At 42.7% G+C, this 23039-nt stretch overlaps 2 protein-coding genes across 3 annotated transcripts in view; both read left to right on the top strand.

The window, feature by feature from the left end:
* The window catches only part of lrguk (leucine-rich repeats and guanylate kinase domain containing), a 28497-nt gene extending 22578 nt beyond the window's left edge, over nt 1-5919 (top strand). For both annotated transcript variants that reach the window (XM_088347941.1, XM_088347940.1), the window contains 2 exons: nt 1249-1289; nt 3882-5919. In XM_088347941.1, coding sequence (XP_088204067.1) covers nt 1249-1289; nt 3882-4033 — 193 coding nt within the window. In that variant the 3' untranslated portion in view covers nt 4034-5919. The remainder of the gene's footprint in view (nt 1-1248; nt 1290-3881) is intronic.
* Nucleotides 5920-10731: 4812 nt separating this feature from the next.
* col7a1l (collagen type VII alpha 1-like) overlaps nt 10732-23039 on the top strand; it is a 124035-nt gene continuing 111727 nt past the window's right edge. The window contains exon 1 of the mRNA XM_088347855.1: nt 10732-10775. The gene's annotated coding sequence lies outside the window, so the exon portion shown is untranslated. The remainder of the gene's footprint in view (nt 10776-23039) is intronic.

Raw genomic sequence — 23039 nt, 5'->3', positions numbered from 1 at the left:
AAATATGCATGTTTCAAGAACCAGAACAGGATCAGGAACCAAACGCGTGACGTTCTCACACAAGCCTTTTATTTTACGGGAAATTGGGAGTCGTGCATGTTAAGCAGCGGTCTGGCGTTGAAAGACAGGAAGCCAGAGACCGATGAGATCAATTCAAATTGCCCAAGTCGATATCAGACAGATGGGGTCGATACGGTACGGGACAGACAGGATAGATAATGAATCGGGATATCGAAAATAAACGGGGCAAACTAGACGGGAACGAAAACTGGTGAAAATAATTAACAGGATAAAAATAGACGGAAACAAAACTGGAAGCCGAAATTAAACAGGACAAAATAAACAGGAACAATACCGGACAGGAAATACCAACAGGAAGTCGAAACCCACGTCTTGCATGGCAACCGTAACAGTATGAATTAATTTTTGCTCGAATACAGTATTATCTCATTCAGCTATGAAAAGCAGATTTTTGATTCTCCTAAAACTAATGTTGCTTTAATTCAGATTCAGATTCAGATTCAGATTCAGATCTACTTTATTGTCATTCTAGTACACGTGTATACAGAACGAAATGTCGATGCATCTGACCCCCACAGTTTCCTTGAATGTACAGATATAAATAATGTTGTATTGTATTTTGGCTACGTATAGTATTTTACCATAGTGCCGATAGTGCAAGAAGAGTAGCTAACCAGATGTGCAAAATGGGCAGTCAGGTTAACAAGTCAGGTACACAGTAACATTAACACTGTAACAATAACGCTGTAATTACAATAGTGCAGAGAGCAATGTGCAAGGAGTGGCAAGCTATAAAAAAAAAAAAATAAAAAAAAAATAAAAAATTGCACACAACTGTAAAATATATGTCACGCTGTGCACTTTTTTATGTTCTATGACCCCATATTTAGTTACTATTTGGGTTTGTCTTCTTATTGCCCCTTTGGCTTCATCTTCATCAAGACAGTTGCCGTCATTTAGTTGAGCATTCGTCTGCCCTGCAGTATTTGCGCAGCGGATTCCTGGCGCATCTTCTTGCCGCCACTCATCTCAGTTAGGATGCGTCCCAGCTTGCGAGTGTCTCACCTATTGTCACCGCTCATCACATAGCCATCCAATAATTGAGTTATAGGGGCCATTGTTTTGTTCCCAGGCAACAAAACAAAGTGACGTTTTACACTTTTAGTCTCCTTTCATGCGGGCATCATCTGTAAATTCCACTTGTCATCTCTTCTTTTCCCTCAACAGCTCAGATGAATCTACGCCAGACTCGACGGATACGACCAAAGGTTATTTTCTATCAAGTTACGATTTCATATTCAGGGGTCGGGAACCTTTTTGACTCAAGGAGACAATTTTTTGTTTTGGGGTTTTTGAGAGCTAAACCATATATTTTAAAAAAATAATTCAATCTAACCTACCGTAAAATCCAGACTATAGAGCGCACCTGATTACAAGCTGCACTCACCACTTTTTAAGTGATTTTCCACTTTTGTACTTACACAAGCTGCACCTGTGTATAAGCCGCGTGCGGACCAGGCTGTAAGTTCCACGTTTGAGATTTATTGTTCTATATTCTTTTTCAATTATCCATTATCTGTCAAACCATATTACACTACAAAGCCACTAGGCCGAGACTTGCTCCCAGCCAAGAGGCTGAGTCAAGGTCCTAGCCTCCTACCGACACGATCCAAAAGTTAATAGTTCACAATCCTAGAACCACAGTCGACATCATGAATGGAAAATGATACCCGTAATTAACGTATGTTGCAGACTTGTAAAGTCCGGGTCCCGTTGAAAGTAATCCAAGGAAACAAAATGTTTATTTCCAAAGTTAAGGGTGGGAAAAATATATATCCACAATTGTCCGCTGCGACAACAGACAGATCTACCGGTAACTCAGCTTTACCCCACTTCCCATCAGCCCGCATTTGCTCCGCCCCTTCTTTTTGATTCGCCCGTAGAACACATAACAGAATAAATCTCTAAAACAAATACATTACAAAAATATACAGTTGCAAATACATATTATACATGGTTACACATATTTACGAAGAAAGACTGTACACCGAGAGAGTTTTCAAAGCTTTAATCATAATAATATAACTTTCATCCCAAACCGTGCCTTTGAAAGGTACCAACACGCTAGTAGGATCACTCTCGCAATGCATCAAACGTGCCTGTCAAAAAAAAAGCATCCCGTAATTGTGAAGATCACGGTAGATTGTCCTCATCTTCCTCCTCATAACTATCGCCATCAAGGGCGTTTTCCTCATTATGGGAACGTGGCCGCTTCACTGAATAAGCCGCAGGGCTGAACATTTGGGAAAAAAGTAGCGGCTTATAGTCCGGAATTTACGGTACTCTCCAAACAAAGACACATTCTTAAGCACATTTTATTTAGCTGTGTGATGTTTTACCCATCCATCCATTATCTGCACCGCTTATCCTCAGTCGGATTGCGGGGGGTCTGGAGCCCATTCCAGCCATTTCCGGGCAGTGGTTATGGGGCATCCTGAACTGGTTGGCAGCCAGTGTAAAATTTGATGATTTTATAATATCTATGAAATAATATTAATGCGAGAGCCATCCTCCATTCTGTTTTATAAATGCAAATCTTTGACATGATTAGGATCCACAAACATTGGTCTTGAAAGTCCTCAAGTGCATTGTTTATCATTCATCATTTTATTTCCTAACTTGCGCGAATTACGTTTGAAAAATACCCGGGAAATAGTAGGAGGTGGACGTGACACACGAATGTGTATTTCAATGCATCTCGTTAGCTAAGAGATACAGAAATTAGCCAAATGACTTTCCTGCTTACCAGTCTTAAACGTAGATAAGTGTATTGGAGGTGCAAGCCAGATGTACTCATGAAAAGAGTCATTCCTGGCGCAGAGGGTGCTGGGTAAGAGAGGGAGGGGAGTGTTATATGTGTGCAAAGAACCACCCATCCCTAACCCAATCAATTGGCTGGCGTTATCATGTGTTTACAGTTTTTATTGTGGGTTTTCATCATAATGTGTCTTAATAGTAAACTTATTGTTAAATGAGCTTCCATATATATGTCAAGAACCGGAACAGGGGGAGACCACAAATGTGTGACGTTTCTCACAAGCTTTTATTTTACGGGACATGGGGCAGTCATGCATGTTAACCCAAACGCCACTGATTCGGCGATTGTTGGGCGGAAAACGTAAGGCAGCAGTCTAGCGTGGAATGACAGGAAGCAGACAAGATCGATACCACTTGCACAAGCAGATATCGGACAGATGGGGTCGGTACCGGACAGGACGGGACAGACAGGATTGATATCAAAACTGGATATCGAAATTAAACAGGACAAACTAGACGGGAACAAAACTGGAGATCGATATTAAACAGGACGAAACAGATCGGTGGACAGGATACACAAACAGGATACTGGACACAGTCAAAACACACGTCTAGCGGGTGCAGAGGTTCCTTGACGGACTGACAAAGAGTGAGTGAGCACTGAGATTAAATGGGGGGGAAGCCAATCCGTCAACGAGCCGCAGCTGGCGCCAAACGGGCAGGGCCAATTGGGCGGCATGGGTAACCGTGACAATATAAGACTCTATAAAGATATATATTCAAAATGGGGTTTGTTGGTATTACATCTTGTCTGTAAACTTTAGTTGGGACTTTGCCCCAAAATAATATGCACCGAACCAAATGTTTATTGTGTCGCCTCGCTTATCCTGAAATTAGAACGATAAAGAGATGAGAGTATCCTCCATTATATCGTATGCTAGCTCTCATTAAGAGCCATAGCAGGCTCGTGAGCCATACGTTCCCGACCCCTGTCATAAATTGACTTTATATTGCATTTTTCATCTTCACCTTGTGATTTGTAGGTGACAAGCTGCCGCAGCCAACACCAGTCCGCATCACGCCTCTAACTGACAGACGCCCTGGATCCAACGTCAAGCCCATCCTGCCTCCGATTCCGGCAGGACGCAAGCCGCCACAACACAGCAGCCACGTGCAGCCCAGCACGCACGGATAGTTAAAGTTCTTAAAAAGAATTAGCCAGGGATTCATTTTAACAAACAGCATGAACTCATGACACATGACCGCATGGATGTGCAGTTCCGACTCTCCAACCACATCTGGCTGTGCTCCAAAACAAGCATTGTGCCTGTGTGTTTTCAAGTAACTCTTGCTAAAACATGTCGAAATCCTTTTTTTTAATGGCCGACCATTTTTGCCATTTTTTTGCTGTACATTTTTCAATTGGTCATTATGACTTACATTACCGTAAATTCAGGACTACAGAGTAGAACCCAGGAAATGCTGCATTCACAAATTTAAAGATTCAATTTACGCTAGTCTTTGTACAAGACACCAGATTTAAGGTGCTTGCTTAAACAGGCATAGAAATGAAACCATTTGCGTCCTTTTCTTATCTATCTATCTACCTTGGTCATATCCCTCAAGAGGGGTGACAGACAGCAAGACAAACACATACAAAAACGAAGTAAATAAAAAAAAAGGGAAAAAGTAGCAAAAAACACACACAAAATTTTGGGACCATGGCCAACCCAAATGCCCAAACACCCAAACAAGTTAAGCACCTCGGCACCCAAGTTGGTCATGCTTTCGTCCCTCCAGGTGAAACAAAACACAAGAAAGCGGCCATGTCACTCAGGTCAGGGTGACACAACACACTATTCTCTTCGACAGCAGGGCCCGACAGTTTTCACTGGTTTACCCCTGCCGCATCATACAGGTGCCCTGCCCATCCCTTAGAACGCGTCCAAACATCCCACTATCCTTTTACAACACCTTTCCACTCATTCCTATCACCAACAGCAAGTCAATTTCTTACATTGGAAAAAAATCAGCAAGGAAATGTCTAGTACAAAAAAGGAACACATTGCGCCGTGATTAAAACACTCGCTGTCAATTTTAATCAACTTGCGCAGCAGTCAATATTAATTACATTTACATTGACATACTGTATATGCAGGAGTGTGACAAAAGCCTTCTCAAACCAAACTAATGAAGAGTACTAAGTAAAATTTGGAAGCATGTACAATCACAGCAGCCCATACACATGTTAGCCATGTGATCCTGAGTTATTCCATCCCTTGCGCACACAACAAAGTATTAGTGTGACAGCAGATTAATAATTATCGGATATATGTTTCTTATCGGAATAAAAACTGAAATCATATTAGGCTGTTATCAGTCCGATAATCATTGTTTTACACCTCCCTAGTTAGTAACTTGTGTCTGCATGTGTAACACGTCTTAATCGTGAAAAAATAAGGGAAAAAAGAATAGATAGATAGATAGATAGATAGATAGATACTTTGTTCATCCCCGAAGGGAAATTCACATTTCCAGCAGCATCCCTGAGCTGAGAACAATCGAGAACAATCGAAAATAACACGGGAGCCGCGTTGTATTGTTGGATGCAATGTTTGACATTGAAGGGGAAAAATTAGCAGCTTGTAGTCCAGAATTTAGCGTAATTTATGAAAGTAGGGAAAGATAAGCACACATGTCGCTTTGCTGTGTGTTTCAAAGTAGGTGTAGGGTTTCAAAGAGTAAACGGGGATGGACACCTGGCCATCCATCACCGTCTGTCTTGCTCTGAAGGCAGCAGATGTTGCATAGCCGTCATAATTCTTTGGCAGATATTGTCTGGATTGCCCCCTGGGGTCTAGCCTAGTTACGCCACAGTGGGCGCCATTTACTACAAACTGTGTTGACGGCGATCTTTTTAGATACAGGGCAGTGACCATTTATATATATATATGTGCGCTCTATTCTCGGGGAAACTTCCCTTATTCTTGGATAGGACTTTTTATTGGTGTCAATGGACTAAAAAAGGAAGTGACTGGTCTTTGACATCATAAGAAATAAAACCGCATTTTTGAAACATGAGGTGTAATAGTAACAAAAAATTTTTTTCAATCACAGCATGCTAGATCTTGTGGTGTCTCATGTCCTTAGTGGATATTTTGGCAAGTTAGTTGGTTCAAGTTATGTGTACAGCCCGTCAATACTCAAAAGAAGTATTAGCCATCGTAGCTAGCCTTTGTTTAAACAGTTTGAGTCAGTGCACTTTGTTTTAACCACTTGGGTTTAGGGAGGGGCAGCACAGTGGAGCAGTGGTTAGCGCATGTGCGGCACTGTTCTGAGGTCATGAGATCAAACCTCCTGTTTGGAGTTTGCATGTTTTCCCCGTGCTTGTGTGGGTTTCCTCCGGGCACTCCACCCACATTCCAAAAACATGCATGTCAGGTTAATTGGCCGGTCCAAATTGTCCCTAGGTGTGAATGAACGAGCAAAGTGTCTGTCCCTGTGTGCCCTGCGACTAGCTGGCAACCAGTTTAGGGTGTCTCCTGCCCACTGCCCGAGGATAGCTGGGATGGGCTCCAGCACCCCCGCGACCCTACTGAGGATAAGCGGTGCAGTTAATGGATGGATGGGGTTAAGGAGATGAGAGGAGCGACACAGTAGTTAAACAAAAGAGAGTAAATGGTCTGTCTCCCTTATTTTGACCCATCGAACCTGTGTCTGCAATGGGCAGGATAGATAATTAAACCTGCTGGCAGAGATGGGAAACTGCGTCGTGGCCGTCATAGACTTTCTGGACTAGTTTACAGGCTGGGGGCGTCTTGCTGTCATGCATTCTCCGGACAAATTTTCAACATGTTACCTAGTGTTTACTATGCTTGTGTATAGTAATGCTAATTTTGATTCACCCTGGTCATCCTGAAAGGGGGATAACCACTTGTGAGGTCCCTTCTCAAGGTTTCTCTTTTTCCTCACGCTGAGGTTTTGAGTTGTTCCTTGCCCGCATGTTGGTTTGAGATCAGGTAACTGTGTCATTGTAATCCTGTGCAGTCCTTTGAGACATTTTATTGATTAAGGGCTATATAAATACATGTGACTTGACTTGAAACAGGATATCAAAAATAAACAGGACAAACTAGACGGAAAGGGAAACTGGAGCGAATATTAAACAGGACAAAAATAGACAGGAACAAAACTAGAAAACCGATATTAAACAGGACAAAAATAAACAGGAACAATACCGGACAGGGAATATCAACAGGAAAACAGGACCGAGGCAGAAGTTCGTTGACTGACTTACAAAGGAAGAGTGAGAGCACTGAGCTTAAAAAGACGGAAAGACAATCCGTCAATGAGCCGCAGCTGGTGCCACACGGGCGGGGCCAATTGGGCGCCATTGCAACCGTGTCGGCTGCATTGTGTAGTGCAATGCTTTGTTGCCATGGCATCGTCTTCTCCCCTGCTCTCACCGCCCTGGTGCACAGAGGTACATTTCCTGCCAGATTCATTGTCAGTGGACCTACTGGAAACAAAAAGTTTCTGTTTTAATTAGTTTGGCGCAGTGTGTGCGTCGTCAGCCGCGTCATCCATCTCTGTGTCGCGGGTGCTTCCACCTACATCAGCACCATCCCCTCCGCTGCTCTCCCTCGTCCCTATCGAAGTCTCCACGCACCCCAGTGTAATTAAAGCTAGCCAGTGGAGATAATAGAACCGTAATTATGTGTAATTCTGATCATCAATACATCGTGCATATTAAAGAAGTCTGCGTTTGCAAATTTAGGGTGGAGGAGTTGCCTTTCAGTCCCTATCTCTTGTGCCTCATAAAGCTCAATTGACCTTGAAGGGGACTGTAGTGTTATTAAATCACATTTAAGCACACACACTCTGTAGAGGAACTGAGTTTATCATGAGCTAAGTACAAAAAGATAGCTTAAATGTATACCCGCCAGGGGTGTCTAAATCAAATAAATGGAGGGCCGAAGCAAAAATTTGACTTCAAGCATAGGACTGGACTGATCGATTGTTGAAAACGAAAAATGCTTCTAAAGCTAGTTGCTAATATTGTGTTCATTGCAGCTAGCGACCTCTATAGCACTGCTTCACAATACAAAGGCTAACAGCTAACTGCTAAAGCTAAATATGTGCAACTGGTAACCATGAAAACCAGTACTATCTGTTTCATGTTGGGGAGCAGACTCCTAACCGAAAACTGGCTTTTGAGGGTTGGGTGCCGCCAGGCTGTACTTGCCCAAAACCCACCACAGGATGTGGTGCCCTGGCGAGAAAGGGATTTGCGATTCATATTTTGAAGTCACTAAATGGTCGTGGTTGCCATGGCGCCCAATTTGGCCACGCCTGTGTGTGTCGCGGTTGCCGTGGTGCCCAATTGGCCCCGCCCGTGTGTTTCACGGTTGCCATGTTGCCCAATTGGCCCCGCCCGTGTGGTGCCAGCTGCGGGTCGTTGAAAGATTGACTTTCTGCTTATATAAAGCTCAGCGCTCTCTTGCTTGTGCGTCAGCCTGCCAAACGAACTTCTGGGTTCTGACTCGGTTCTGTTTTCCTGTGATATCTCCAGTCCGGTATTGTTCCCGGTATTGTTCCCGTTTATTGTTGTCCTGTTTAATTTCTGGTTCCAGTTTAGTTTTTGTCCTGTTTATTATTTTCTCCAGTTTTCATTCCCGTCTAGTTCCTCCTGTTCATTTTCGATATCCTGATCCATTATCTATCCTGTCTGTCACTTCCTGTCCGGTATCAACCTCATCCGTCCGATATCAACTCGGCCAATTGGAATCGGTCTTGTTGGTCTCTGGCTTCCTGTCCTTCCACGCCAGACCGGCTTCCTAACGTGCATGACTCCCCATTTCTCGTAAAATAAAAGGCTTATGTGAGAGCGTCACGCGATTGGGTCCTGATCCTGTTCTGGTTTCTGACACTAAATGGGCTGTCATGCATTTTTTTCCTTGTCAACTTTTTGACCTATACAGTCCAGTCCACTCACCATCAATGATCCTATCAAACAGAAAACGTCTTCGTGCTTCAAAAACCTGCTTAGCCTTGCCTTAATTTCACTACTCTTGCCGCTGTATCCAAACCTGACACATGTCAGCTAATAGCCGCATTCTCCTCCCGTTGCAGGTTGTCATGTTCTAATACCTGAACACTCGTACAATACACACCGATATCAGCAAACCGCCCGGCTTTCCGTTTTCCATCCAAGAGAGCAATTCCAAGAAAATTGCAATGACCTGCTCGCTGCAGACTTGTCTCTGCTTGTGTGTATGCATATGTAAGAGCATGTGTCATCCTTCAACCATGACCGACAACACAAGCAGACACATTCCTGTGTGTTCCCTCTGACAGGTGCAAGTAGAAAAAATATGTATATTTGTATTGCTATAATGTAAAACGCACGCATGTAATTTTGTAGTCTGAAGGGGGCCATCGGGTGGAAAAATGAGAATTTAATAGTCCGGTCATTTGCAAATAACCATCATTCAAAATGCATATGTACTGAAATCGCTTACATTGCATTTTATAGTCCAGTGTGGAAGTGTAAGGGTTTATAAATGTGTTCTAAATAGATTATCTTAAAAGGACAGTATTTAGTTCATCCTAATGGCAGTCTGCCCGGGGCGTGCATCTTTTAGTCAGGCGGACAACTTACAAAACTTCCCCACCCGGGTGGCCAACAACTTTTTCAAGATTTTATTTATGTTTTTCAAATCAAACGTTTACTTTATTCCGATTTCAAAATCTTCGTTCGGTTTGGAAATTTCGGTTCGTTTGGCACTTTGCATGCTCGGCAGCCAATCAGAAGCCTGCATCGAATAATTTCGTGCTTCCGGACATTCCCAAGTGTTATAAGGTCATGTATTCGCATATCATTTCCCAAAGTAGATGCACAGAAAACACAAGAATAATGGATAAGTTGTTGGGAATCAGGCCAAAACCTCAGCCCATAAGAAAGATTCAAAAGAAGCTAACAAAATTAATGACTCCACAAAACGTAAACGTACAGTAAAAGCATCGTGGAAAAGGAGTTCACCTGGCTTGTAGCGGACGACGCAATGCAAACATTGCATGAATGAAGATGAGTCAATACAGGTACATACTGATGGCAGATGGAAAACAGTGATATCATATACATGCAATGAATGTTATAAGATTTATAATAAACTTACATTTAAAGGTTTTCTCTGTTATATACTTTGATTATCAATCCTTAATACTTTGCAACAACGGGTTTTTTGCGATGAGTCGTCTCATTGCGTTTCAAGTTGGGAAAAAATGGTTCGTTTGTGTTGGTAACATTTTTGTCATGAGTTTCAGACAATGATAATGGCGGGGGGAAAAAAATCATATATACAACCCTTAGCAAGAAGTATGGAATCACCAATCTTGGGCAAGCCCTGACTCGGACATTTTCTTCTGTAGAAAAGACTCAGACATGAAAGCATCGTAAGGTCACTCCAAAGTGCAACATATTGGCATTCAGAAACACTAAAAGAAATTAGGAAAAACATTGCAATAGTGAGTAATTGGGAAAATATATAGCCGGAGTAGCTCACCGAAGTCGTTGTGTTCAATAATAATGTGCAACCATGGTCCTCTTATATCCGTGAGTGTAGTAAATCCAGGAGAGTAAAATATTTACAAATACAGAATGGTAAAACATGTTTCCTCTATGCCGTAGACAACCAGACTTGCTATTCACATTCATCTTTTTCGGCCAATTGCAGGCTTTGTTTTGCCGCTTTAGCCTACACACCCAGTCAATTTCCTCTCCATAATTGGGCACCTGGCTCAGATGAAGTCTGCTCGTTAGTCGGCAGTTGACAACAGTGCAGTTATCACACCTTGCAGGGCTCTTGGACTATGTGGATTGGCAAGAATCATGTCTCCTGAGACCAAAGACAGAATCGTCAAACTTCTTGAAGAAGGTAACTCTACTTGTATGGTTGCCAAAGATGTGGGCTGTTCACAGTCAGCTTTATCAAAGATTTGGATCAAGTACAAACAAGGTTGTTAAAGTCAAGCATTCTGGTAGGCCAAGGAAAACATGTAGGCGTCAAGACCAACAACTAAAGGCCATATGTCTTGAAAACAGAAAATACATAAAAGACAAATATAAAATGTATATACCGTATTTTCCGCACTATAAGGCGCACCTAAAAGCCTTTATTTTTTTCAAAAGCTGACCATGCGCCTTATAATACAGTGCGCCTTATTTATGGATCAATATTAAGTCGCAAAGTCTTCCAACTAACTTGCAGCCGCCGACTAGATTTTCCCCCGAACGCCAAGTAGTCCGCGGTGTATGCTGGGATTTATTTACAGTCGTTTCATTGGCTAACCAATGTGTCAATCATCATTTGAATCGATCACTATTGGCTAAAGTTATTTGGAGATCAAGGGGCGGATCCTTTTTATTATTTACAGGCTGGCATAGGCTGAAGCGGCAAAACAAAGCCTGCAATTGGCCGAAAAGGATGAACGTGAATAGCAAGTGTGGTTGTCTACGGCATAGAGGAAACATGTTAAACCATTCTGTATTTGTAAATATTTTATTCTCCTGGATTTACTACACTCACGGATATAAGAGGACCTTGGTTGCACATTATTATTGAACACAACGACTTCGGTGAGCTACTCCGGCTATATATTTTCCCAGTATCTTGTTTCAGACTGAACTCAATGTTTCTGTGATAAGCGGTGCAGATAATGGATGGAATGGAGTGTCTATTTTTAAATTAAACTAAATTCCAAGTGTTTATTGTCATATGCACAGTAAAGTTGCGAGCGAAAAAGAAAATAGAAACTAAGGAATGGTTGGCATTTCTTGAATCCCAAGACTTTAACCTTCCGAATGATGGAACGATGCATTTGAGTGTCATCGTACGGACACCGCGGGGTAATAGGTTTGACTGAACTATCTGACTGTTTTGTCGACGTTCCCATTGTAGCGCCTTATAATCCAGTGCGTCTCATGTATGTCAAATATAGGACCAAAAACTATTTTTTCGGGGTGCGCCCTATTACCCGGTGCGCCTTATGGTGCGGAAAATACGGTAATATATATATGTACATAATATAATATACAGACAATAACGACATGAACTGTTAAATAAACACAACTGTCAACTTACACATTATCGCCGTATTTTATTAGTTTTTTGATCATTTCAAAACATTTACGCCATTTATTAAATTTTGTATGCGGAAGAAAAAAAACCGTGTCCTCTTGCCCATTTTGGCTCTAATCCTGATCTCTTCAGTCACTCGTAACAGACAGCAATGTCATCGTATATTGCTAATATTGTTGCCGTATTCTGCACAGGTTGTCTTGAGAACAAATAGGTGCCGCGTTGTTTGTACAGTTTATTGTCGCTTAATAATAAGAATCCCGCTCCTTAATTGAGGGAGCAATTGGTTGAGATTGACAGGTATAGAACATGATTTTTTTTTTTTAAACACCCATAAGTCGATAAACTATGATTTGTTTGACATAACATGAGCCTCACCTAAAGGGAGCTGACACAATTGTCCTTCATCTTTCCGCTACCTGTACCCAAAAAGCTGGTTAAATGGTGCGTTTTGGTTACTTTGCGTCTCCTTAGTCGGTATTTTCTTTCGGTCTTTTTAGCACGTTTTCAGTTGCACTACACCAGACTGACATGTAATGATCAAATTATACTCACTGTTTCTTTAAATCTACCTCATGTTGTCTGTCGTTTGCAATGATCTGTGGTCTGTGCAGCCCTTTGAGACTCCTTCTGATTAAGGGCGTTACAAATAAACAGGACTTGACTTGGCTTTCTAATGTATAGGTGATGTACGCTTCCATAGTGTATAACACATTCACCTAAGATGGAAAGGTCCCCGGTTCAAGACCAGATGGAAACATGTTGGCCTGGAAAAGGATGGGTGCCACCAGGCTGAACTTGACTATGACACATCACAGGAAATGGCGCCTTTATGACCCTCGTGGTTAAGGGATCCACCCAACCATTACCGAGGTATCATCATCGAGAATATCTCATCTCATCTCATCTCATCAGCCGTACCGCTTATCCTCATTAGGGTCGCGGGGGGGCTGGAGCCCATCCCAGCCATCTCCGGGCAGTGGGCAGGGGACACCCTGAACTGGTTGCCAGCCAATCGCAGGGCACACAGGGACAGACAACTCATTCGCTCATTCACACCTAGGGACAATTTGGACCGGCCAATTCACCTGAAATGCATGTTTTTGGAACGTGGGAGGAAACCGGAGTGCCCGGAGGAAACCCACGCAAGCACGGGGAGAACATACAAACTCCGCACAGGAAGTCTGGAGCTGGATTTGAACCCACGACAGGTTCCCATGACATGAACTGTGCCGCACAAGCGCTAACCACTGCGCCGCCGTGCTGCCCTTATCGAGAATATTGAAACACACAAAAAAATCAAATCAATCGTTTTATTCCCAGCCCCCCTGCCATATTTTTTAACCCAATATGGCCCCTATGACACAATGTTTTCTTCCCCTGGGTTGATGGGTATTAGAGATTTTCTTTCAACGTGCGGTGCGTTGTGTCAAGGGTAAATATTTTCTTTAATATGTGTTAACAATTCCCAACTTAGTTCAAAGAACCCTTATGCTTTGTTTTTCACTGTGTCTATCTGCGTCTATCTTACTTTTAGCAAAGCTGTTTGAGCCGGAACACATTAGGTAGAAGGAATGGGAGCCAGGGGAGTGCGGGAAAGTGATGTCATGCTTGTCCCGTGTTTTTTTTTTTCTGTTTTTATTTGTTAGTGGAGCATGAAAATGGTGAAAGTAAGAAGAGGCCTGATACGAGTACAGTCCAAACGCCAACCCAAAACCCTAAAAGTGTCAGAACCAGGACAAATGGTAAACCCAAACGCGTAACATTTCACACAAAAGTTTATTGGGATATCGAGTAAACAAGCGCCAGTGATCCGGTGCTGGCTGGACAGGAGGAGCAAGCAGCTCATGGGATCAGAATGCGGAAGTGAGTGGATTTGCCGGAGTGGTAGATCAGAGCGTGGTCGGTGGTTAAAAATGGGTTGATAGTCGGAGTGGGAGATCCCAGCGTGGTCGGTGGTCAAAAACGAGTCACTAGCCGGAGCGGGAGATCAGAGCGTGGTCGGTGGGCAAAAACGGGTCGATAGCCGGAGCGGGAGATCAGAGCATGGTCGAAGGGCAAAAACGGGTCAATAGCCCCAGACAAACAGGAAATCAGGAACAGACGAATGGGATACGGATGAAGACGGGACAGACGTAAATCAGAGTCAAAGTGCTTGCCTTGCGAATGCGGAGGTTCGCTGACGGACTGACAAGGAGTGACTGGAGTCCTGAGTTTAAATAGGAGGTGAATAAATCAGGCAACGAGCAGCAGCTGACCCCAAATGAACCGGCACAGGTTGCAGGTAATGAGTAATCATGACAAAAATGGACCTACTCGCACGCCTGTTAAGAGTGAGCTAACAGGCTGCAATGGTCACAGAAGCCAGCAGATGGCGGCCACGAGTAAAAAAAAATATTTTGATTCTGTCCTTTTCTGACGTTTCGATTTTAAAATACCCTTTTTTTGTCTTTACAGTGATTTCAACTGCTGGTCGCTCATTCGTAACACGAGGGTTGCTCTCTTTTGCAATAGTGAGTTGTAAAACCAATATATTCAGTTCTTTTGTTGTTAGTCTCCTGCCTTGTGTTTTTCTCTCTGTTGATGGGATTTACCGAGCCAACACACTTTAGTTCATTATTTGGAGCCTCTCTTGTCAGCTCGGGAGTGGTAATTGGACACACGTTCATGACTAATTCTCTCGGCTGCGTCTCAATCCTTCGTTCAGGTCGAAAATCCCAACTTCGCCACGCAAACCTCTCTGTTATGCCTCCCGTTGCCATGACAGCCCGCGTCACAGTCGCGGACGGCTAATTAAGTCGATTTATCAAAGCGGAAGCGACACCGACAGAATGTCTCGCACGGTGAGGGTCTGCTGTTCACATGTGTTTGGCCTTCATTTTACAAAACAAACTACAATCCCAAATGCGCTTTTGCAGTGATGTTAGATAGATACATAGATAGACACTTTATTCATCCCCGTAGGGAAATTCACACTTCCAGCAGTATCCTTTTGTTGTTTATTAACAGATTAACAGGATGGCCTCGGGGTGCTGTGTTGTAGTTTAGCAACAGCGGAGTGGATGATGTCACACGCTAGGCCAAAAGTTCGATGTCCCTGCAGCAGATGGAAATCTTTGTGCCCAGGGTTACACCACCTCGTGTCCACGTAGATAGCGAGTCCACCTCCTCTCCGTTTTCCGCAGGCTTTCGTGTCTCTGTCTGCCCTAACAGCGCTGAAGGTAGCTCCATGTTAGCGTCCGGGATGCTAGACGTGAGCCACGTTTCCTTAAAACACAGCAAACTGGCTTTTTTCTAAGTTTTTCCTTCTCTTTTTCTCTTCCTTTTGTTTCTTTTTTTCTCAGCTTTTCACTACTTTTTTATTTTGGTATTTTTTTCTTATTTGTTCTATTCCCCCCTTCCTTTAAATTATATTTTTGCAGAATTTTACATAATATTTGGTCATGTTGGGATTAAAGAAGCAAAAACAACCTAGGTTAGGACCTGAAAGAGCCGGTTCCTTTTAGTGAGCCGAGCCGAAGAAGCCGGTTCTCGACAAACTCTACTAACTTTACTTTTCAACTTTGTTCGACATTTACTTCAAAATACTGCATTTAGGGGTACCCGTGTATTTTGACCTTCATGCACTGTAACTTTGACTTAATTCGCTTCTTAATTAGTAATTTTGAGCCCTGATTTTTGTGCGCCGGCTAGATTTTCTTGTGCGCTGAGAATGTGCGAGCAGCTTAGAGGGAACACTGATCGTGTATCCCATTACTTTTGACGAGATCTGTTTGCATAAACGCCAGGTTTTAGTCGCAGTATTTCTTGCGTAACCGGGGCCAATCATTTGTTGCCTGCCATGTGTATTCCCAATGCACCTCCCACTCTTAAGCTCCAAACTCTCACACCCTTCATCCTCAACTCCCTGCGGCTTCCAAGATTTATGACAGTTTTTCTTTTTTCGCTTGTTTTCTTCTTTCCTTCTTTGTGGTTTTGCTTCCATCCCCTGCGGACGCACACGTTTGTGTTCATGTTAGCCTGCGGCGAGAATTCAATCACAACTTCGCTGCCACCGCACGACGCCGGGGGAGTAAACCAGGCTTGCGTTGGGGCAAAGGGGTTTCAATGCGGGTCCTCTTGGGGTAAAAAGTGTTTAATACATATATACACAATGTCGGACACGTTACTGAAAAATAGAAACTGCTTACAGTGTCTAGTTCGGTGGTGTCCAACAGGCGGCCTGTGGGCCGGATCAGGCCCGCGAGACAACGCTGAGGGAAGCGCAAGAGAAAAACGAGCTGCAGGTCGAAATATGTACAGTTGATGTTGCCAACAGCAGGCCCCTACAGCTTTCACTGGTTTACCCCTGCCGCATCATACAGGTGCTGTGCCCATCCCTTAGAACGCGTCTAAACATCCCACTATCATTTTACACCTCTCCACTCATTCCTATCACCAACAAGAGCCCTAGCCTCCACTTCATTTAGACCTCTTTCCGGCAGTGCACTCATAACACCATCCATCCACGTCAATCGCTCGCTCTCTCCCTCACTCTCTCTGTCTCTCTCTCTTTTCGCTTTCTCTCTCTCGCTTGCTGTCTGCTTTCTCTCTCTTTCTCTTTCACTCGCTCTCTCACTCTCACCCTCACTCTCGCATTTCTCTCCCTCTCTCTCTTTTGTCTCTCCCGCTTTTAGCTCTTTCTCACTCTCGGTTTTCACTTTCTTCCGCTCTCGCTTTTCGCTCTCTCTCTTGCTTTCTCTTTCCTCTCTCTCTCTCTCTCACCCCTTTTCTCCCACTCTCTGTCTCTCTCTCTTTTTTTTTTTTTTTTCTCTCCCGTTTTTCGCTCTTTCTTGCTTTTCGCTCTCTCACCCTATTTACTCTTTCTCACTCTCGTTTCTCACTTTCTTTTGCTCTCACTTTTCGCTCTTGCTTTCTCTTTCTTACTCTCTCTCGCTCTCTCTCTCTCGCGCTTTTTGCTTTCTCGCTTTCCCCTCGCTCTCGCTTTCCATTTTTGAAGGCCTCCAGAAAGTGTTAGTCCTGTACAGGGTTGGGTAGGGTTACTTTAACTGGATTACTTTCAATTACTTTTGGATTACTCCAATACCAAATATGCTAATAAAAGACAAAATAAACTAAATATGAATAAAATGACTCAATTTTGTGCAGGCTTGGGGAGTAACGGAATACATGGAACGGCAAAAATGATGTTGGCAAGCTGTTTGGATTTATTTTCATTTTGTTTCTGTCGCATTTCATGTTAGTTTTGCCGGAGATCAAAGCCAGGAGAGAAAGCTTACCACGTGTTGTGAGTCATAATTGTATTCATATTTAGTTTCTTTTGTCTTTTATTAGCATATTTGGTGTTGGAGTAATCCAAAAGTAATTGAAAGTAATCCAGTTAAAGTAACCCTACCCAACCCTGCATTTTATGTTAGTTTTGCCGGAATCAAAGAGATCAAAGCCAGAAGAGAAAGCTTACCATGTGTTGTCAGTCATAATTTTATTCCTATTTAGTTTATTTTGTCTTTTATTAGCATATTTGGTATTGGAGTAATCCAAAGTAATTGATAGTAATCCAGTTAAAGTAATCCTAACCAACCCTGTCTATTTCAGAGAAAAGAGTATTGGTCCTGTTTATTTTCCTTGACTGGGATTACAGCTCTTATTCAAACAAAAGACGTGTTTGGGAACATCAGAGTTTTATGGCCCTTTAGCAAATCACAAAGAGAAGATGGATACGCTTGGAGACAACCTCAAACTCCGTGACTTCCTTTTTGACGCAAAAAAGATCCGGGAGGTTCTTGGCACAAATTTCAAGCTCTCGTTTGATGTGTGAGAGGTCGCTAACAGGACACTGCGTAGCGCGTGCCGCTTACTCAGCTGTAAAAAAACTTATTTATTTTGATTGTGGCCTGTAGGTGTCATCATCAGTGTTGGAGGTGTTACTTCATCCACTGACTCCAAAGAGTAGCACGTTACTCTGTAAATAACTACTGATTACCATATATATTCTTATACAGTGGAACCTCGGTTCTCGACCATAATCCGTTCCAGAACCCTGTTGGAAAACCGATTTGTTCGATCACCGAAATCATTTTTCCCATTAAAAATAATGTAAATCGTTTTAATCCGTTCCAACACCCTGAATGTTCACCTTGAATGTTTAACGTAAACATAAAGCTAACCCAGGCTAATCTTACGTCCGCATGATCGTAATCTTCCGTACGAAAGATTACGCTAAGATGAACGTGTAAAAATAAAGGATAAAGAAAATAATTATGAATAGGATTTCTTACCTTTGTGGTGGTCAGCAGAAGGCGCAGGCAAGATCAGACACTCGCACACCTCCTTCATATTTTGCTATTATTTCTTTCTTAAATGCAATAGTTGTACGCACTACTTTTCTTTTTTCACCTGTAGCAACTTTGCTGCTTGCACTGAATTTCTTCTGAGGCACAATTAGGGGCTAGAACACTTCGTACACCTATATTAAAAGCGAAAGCAAAACGAAACACGTCCGCACGCGATAACAGTTGGTCAGGAAAAGAGCGATCTACACCCGTACGCCGCTTAGCATCGCACCCTAGCGTACGCACTCACGCATTACCGGCGTTCGAACTCCGATTTTTTGACCGAACAGCGAAGCAAGAATTTCTCGAAATTTTTGGTGGGACTCCGATTTGTTCGAACTGAGAGGCGTTCGAAAACCGAGGTTCCACTGTATAGCCACAAAATAAAGGAAAACATGTACACCAACCCAGGACCGGCCCAAGCCTTCATAAGACCCTAAGCAAAATGAGATTCGGGGCCCCCCTATTACTTAATAGTTTGTATACCTACTAGAACTCCTTCCATGTTGTACTCCAGGGGTGGGTCACTATTTGGAGTCGGGGTCTGCATGTGACATTTTATACTTTTTCAAAGATTTTAGTTTAATCAAATTGGTTTTGAAACGACAACAATTAGAGCAAAATAGTATACAGACGCTGCCCTGTGTACTATTGAAAGAAAGAGGTAGGGCTCTGCCCACGATCCGGGGTTCGCTGGACACGGGAAGCAAGTCGCTCTCTCAATCGGGTTGTGATCTGAATACGGAAGTGGATCTTCCGTAGCGAGCGATGGTGGTGTCAGGGACAGGTCGATAGCCGGGACAGGGAGAGCAAACCTGGTCGAGATAAAAACATGTTTTAGCTGGAGACAAACGGGAGCAAAAACGGGACAGGCGGGAGTCAGGGTCAAAAAGGCTGTCCTTGTATAAGCAGAGGTTGGCAGACGGACTGACAACAGGGGATTGACAGGACTTGGGTTTAAATAGGGACAGGGAGCCAATCAGAGCCCGCAGCGGTTGGCGCCTTCCGGGCGGGCTCAGGTGAATCCCATCGGTAATCATGACACCACCTTTCGTACAAGGTTCTGGAACGATTATTCTTTAGCTGAATTTGTTCGAAAGTTGCTATATTTTGTATGTTTAAGGTTTATATAAGTATGTTGAAGGCTTGTATAAGTAACCTGTATTGTTTTGTACTAAAAAAGAAAAATTTCATGAAATAATATGCTCTATAAAGATAAATAAAAATAAGTTTAACTTAATTTTGGAAGATGGGCTTCAAGAAGTTCTCCTCCGTGGTAAAAAGTGGCCGAAAAAGGGCATTCTGACTATTTTCTCAACCGCATCAAGCTTTCTTATTCCACTTTCATTTTAAAAGAAATGGGTTGCCTATTTACACTTTACACCATCCATATTGAATGGATGCACTAGATATTGAACAATAAACATTTCAAAGTTCTTATCTCGCTGGAGATACAGTATAGAATGTTTACACACAAACTAGGAAGAGTAAGCCGGATTTCTTCTTCAGGGTGGATGCTGGGTGACCTCTCACAGCGCCACACGCCAGAAGTGGCGGAAAGAAGCACTACAGTGCACACAATACAAAATCTAAGTTACAGCAATGTCTGGATTTTTTTCTCGACATCCTGAAAAAATTGTTTGTATGTACCGTTGTTTGCAATTCGAATGTTCGTAAGTAGGGTAGCGTCTGTATTTATTTAATGAGTATTGCCATAACGCTGTGTGTAATAATAACTACAGCAGAATTACAAAATTTGACTAATATCGCGTTATAGTACTTGCAAAGAGAGTTAAGTCATGTACATTTGTGACTCCTTTGGTCAAGGCAAGTCACATTTATTTGTATTTATTTGCCCAGGATTACAATGACACCATCACCTGATCTTAAACCAACATGTGGGCAAGGAAAAACTCAAATTCTCAGTGTGAGGAAAAAGGAAACCTTGAGAAGGGGCCTCACAAGTGGTGTCCCCCTTCCACGATGACCAGGGTGCAATAGATTTAGTATTGGGTAACAGTACACAAACATAGTAAACATCAATAAAAGAGAACAATACATGTTGAAATTTGATCACAAGGAGTCTCAAAGGGCTTCACAGACTATAACAAATTACAGACAATTATTTTTTTAACTATTTTTCAACTTTAAAAAAAATTAAAGTAAGGTTTTTTACTCCCGATCGGGCCAGAGAAAAGTAATTGTGTTACGTGTTTCTACGAGTCCTGACGTTAATCAATATATGACGACCAGTGTTCCTTCTAAGCTGCGCGCGTGCGCAATTGCGCACTGCTCGCACATTCTCAGGGCACAAGAAAATCTAGCCGGCGCACAAAAATCAGGGCTCCAAATTACTAATTGAGAAGCGACTTAAGTCAAAGTTACAGTGCATGAAGGTCAAAATACACAGGTTCCCCTGACGTTGTGTCCTAAATGCGGTATTTTGAAGTCGAGTCGAAGTAGAACGAAGTTGAGTAAAGTTAGTAGAATTTGTCGAAAACCGGCTTCTTCGGCTCGGCTCACTAAAAGGAACCGGCTCTTTCGGGTCCTAACGGCTCTTCCGGTTGCTTCTTTAATCCCAACATGACCAAATATTATGTAAAATTATGCACTAAATGACTTAAAGGAAGTGGGGAACAGAACAAAAAAGCAAAAAATACCAAAATGAAAAAGTAGTGAAAAGCTGAGAAAAAAAGAAACAAAAGGAAGAGAAAAAAGAAGGAAAAAAAAGAATAGAAAGAAATGTAGGAAACAAGTGAATAGAGAACAAAAGAAAAAAAGTAACAGCTCGGAAAAAATTAACACAATGAGATTTTTTTTAAAGGAATTTAAACAAAAGTAGAAAAAAAATACACGGATGAAAGAAAAAAAGTTGGTGTTGCATTCAAATAATTTCCAATTATATCAAGTGAATCTTGTTGCCAACATTGTACTTCCACTAAATATGTGATTAAGTACATTTCTGTATCTTACAACCGACTAAATGTGAATATTATGCGACAAAATATATCAGGAAATAAAAAGAAATGGATATCTTGTGAAAGAATTATAAGAACAAACGACGTTTGTAGGCCGTACAACCTTTGCAATAGTACATGAGTCAATTCATTCAAAAGAGAAAAATCATTTTGCATTGCCGGAAACTCAGCAAAATGTAACTTGATGTCAAGTTTTGGACATGTTTAATAATGAATTATCTTGCCACACTTGGGATTATGGTTGCCTACTGTTGTTTCAAGCGCTGCTCACCGACTTTGTGTGAACGCTCAGACCCGTGGAAAATTAGAAGGAACATTGTTGACGACTCGACAATATTTCTGGCTGGACGCAATGTGTTTCGAATTTAAGCGATTTCGCAGCTGGCTCCAGCCAATGAAACAGCTCGCCGCATTCCCTCCAAGCTGACCTGCTGTCCAAATCCAACCAATAAACCAAAATGGGGGGGCTTGTAAAACATGATTCAACTTGACTTGCAGGTTGATGGCGCTGGATTTCTGAGGGTGTTCAGGGCAGGGTTCAAAGCATTGTCGGCCCCCACTTTTCCATGCATGTTGCAAAAGCACCCACCCCCTCTTTGCAACTTTTTATGCGTATTAGCCAAGCCCCCAAAAATATTTGTCTCATTCATTCTCACACAGATAACTCACTTGGCTCTCTTGTTTCTTTTCCCCTCTTCTGGAAATCACCCGGATTATTCTGATAAACTTGAGCACGAAGGTAAGTCAAAGGCCCTGCGAAATCCACTACACTTTTTAAGATTATTCTAATCTCTGTTTGTGTTTATTCACGGATAGATCGGGCGAACACGGCTCGGAAGTCTGCGCTAAAGCAAAAATGGTTGTTTTTCCCTAAGTCTGCTTTTTGCTTCGGGCTTTGAGAAAAATCGGAATTACATCGCAGACGTCTGGTGTGCCTTTTTTTTTGCGGAATAATCCATTCCGGGAAGGTGGCGAGGTGGAAAATGACATTATGTAGAAAGAGCTGACGTACTGCTACACTTGCGGGGCCCTGTGTGAGAGCAGGACAGAAAGGAAGAAAGAAACTGATAAGACAGAGTGAGGTGCTGGAGTTCATTTTGTAATATTGTTTAACTCATCTCACCGCTTATCCTCAGTAGGGTCGCGGGGGTGCTGGAGCCCATCCCAGCAATCATCGGGCAGTGGGCAGGGGACACCCTAAACCGGTTGCCGGCCAATTGCAGGGCACACAGGGACAGACAACTCGCTCGCTCATTCACACCTATGGACAATTTGGACCGGCCAATTCACCTGAAACGCATGTTTTTGGAATGTGGGAGGAAACCGGAGTGCCCGGAGGAAACCCACGCAAACACGGGGAGAACATACAAACTCCGCACAGGAAGTCTGGAGCTGGATTTGAACCCACGCAGGAGGTTCCCATGACTTGAACTGTGCCGCACATGTGCTAACCACCGCGCCGCCCTAATATTGTTTAATCAGTGATAAATGAAAGAGCTCCCTCATGGTGTCGATATGAGGCATTGCAGTGCTCTGTTTCCTAAACCCGCACGTGTGTTTCACATACCTACCAACCTGTACGTTTTTGCTGTACAAAGTACGTTTATTATGCATTTTAAGACGACGTACAAGAAAATCTGTACGAAAAAACGCAAATTTGTCAACTATGGGTACCATCCAGTATACACAGACAATCACGAAACGGCAAATCAATCAAGTCAAACGAGTTCGCCGCGGTAGCCTCTATCTCG

Source organism: Urocampus carinirostris, chromosome 11 (genome assembly GCF_059441175.1).
Source record: "Urocampus carinirostris isolate Australia breed hairy pipefish chromosome 11, RoL_Ucar_1.0, whole genome shotgun sequence".
Taxonomy (NCBI): Eukaryota; Metazoa; Chordata; class Actinopteri; order Syngnathiformes; family Syngnathidae; genus Urocampus; species Urocampus carinirostris.
This window is presented reverse-complemented; position numbering and strand designations above follow the sequence as displayed.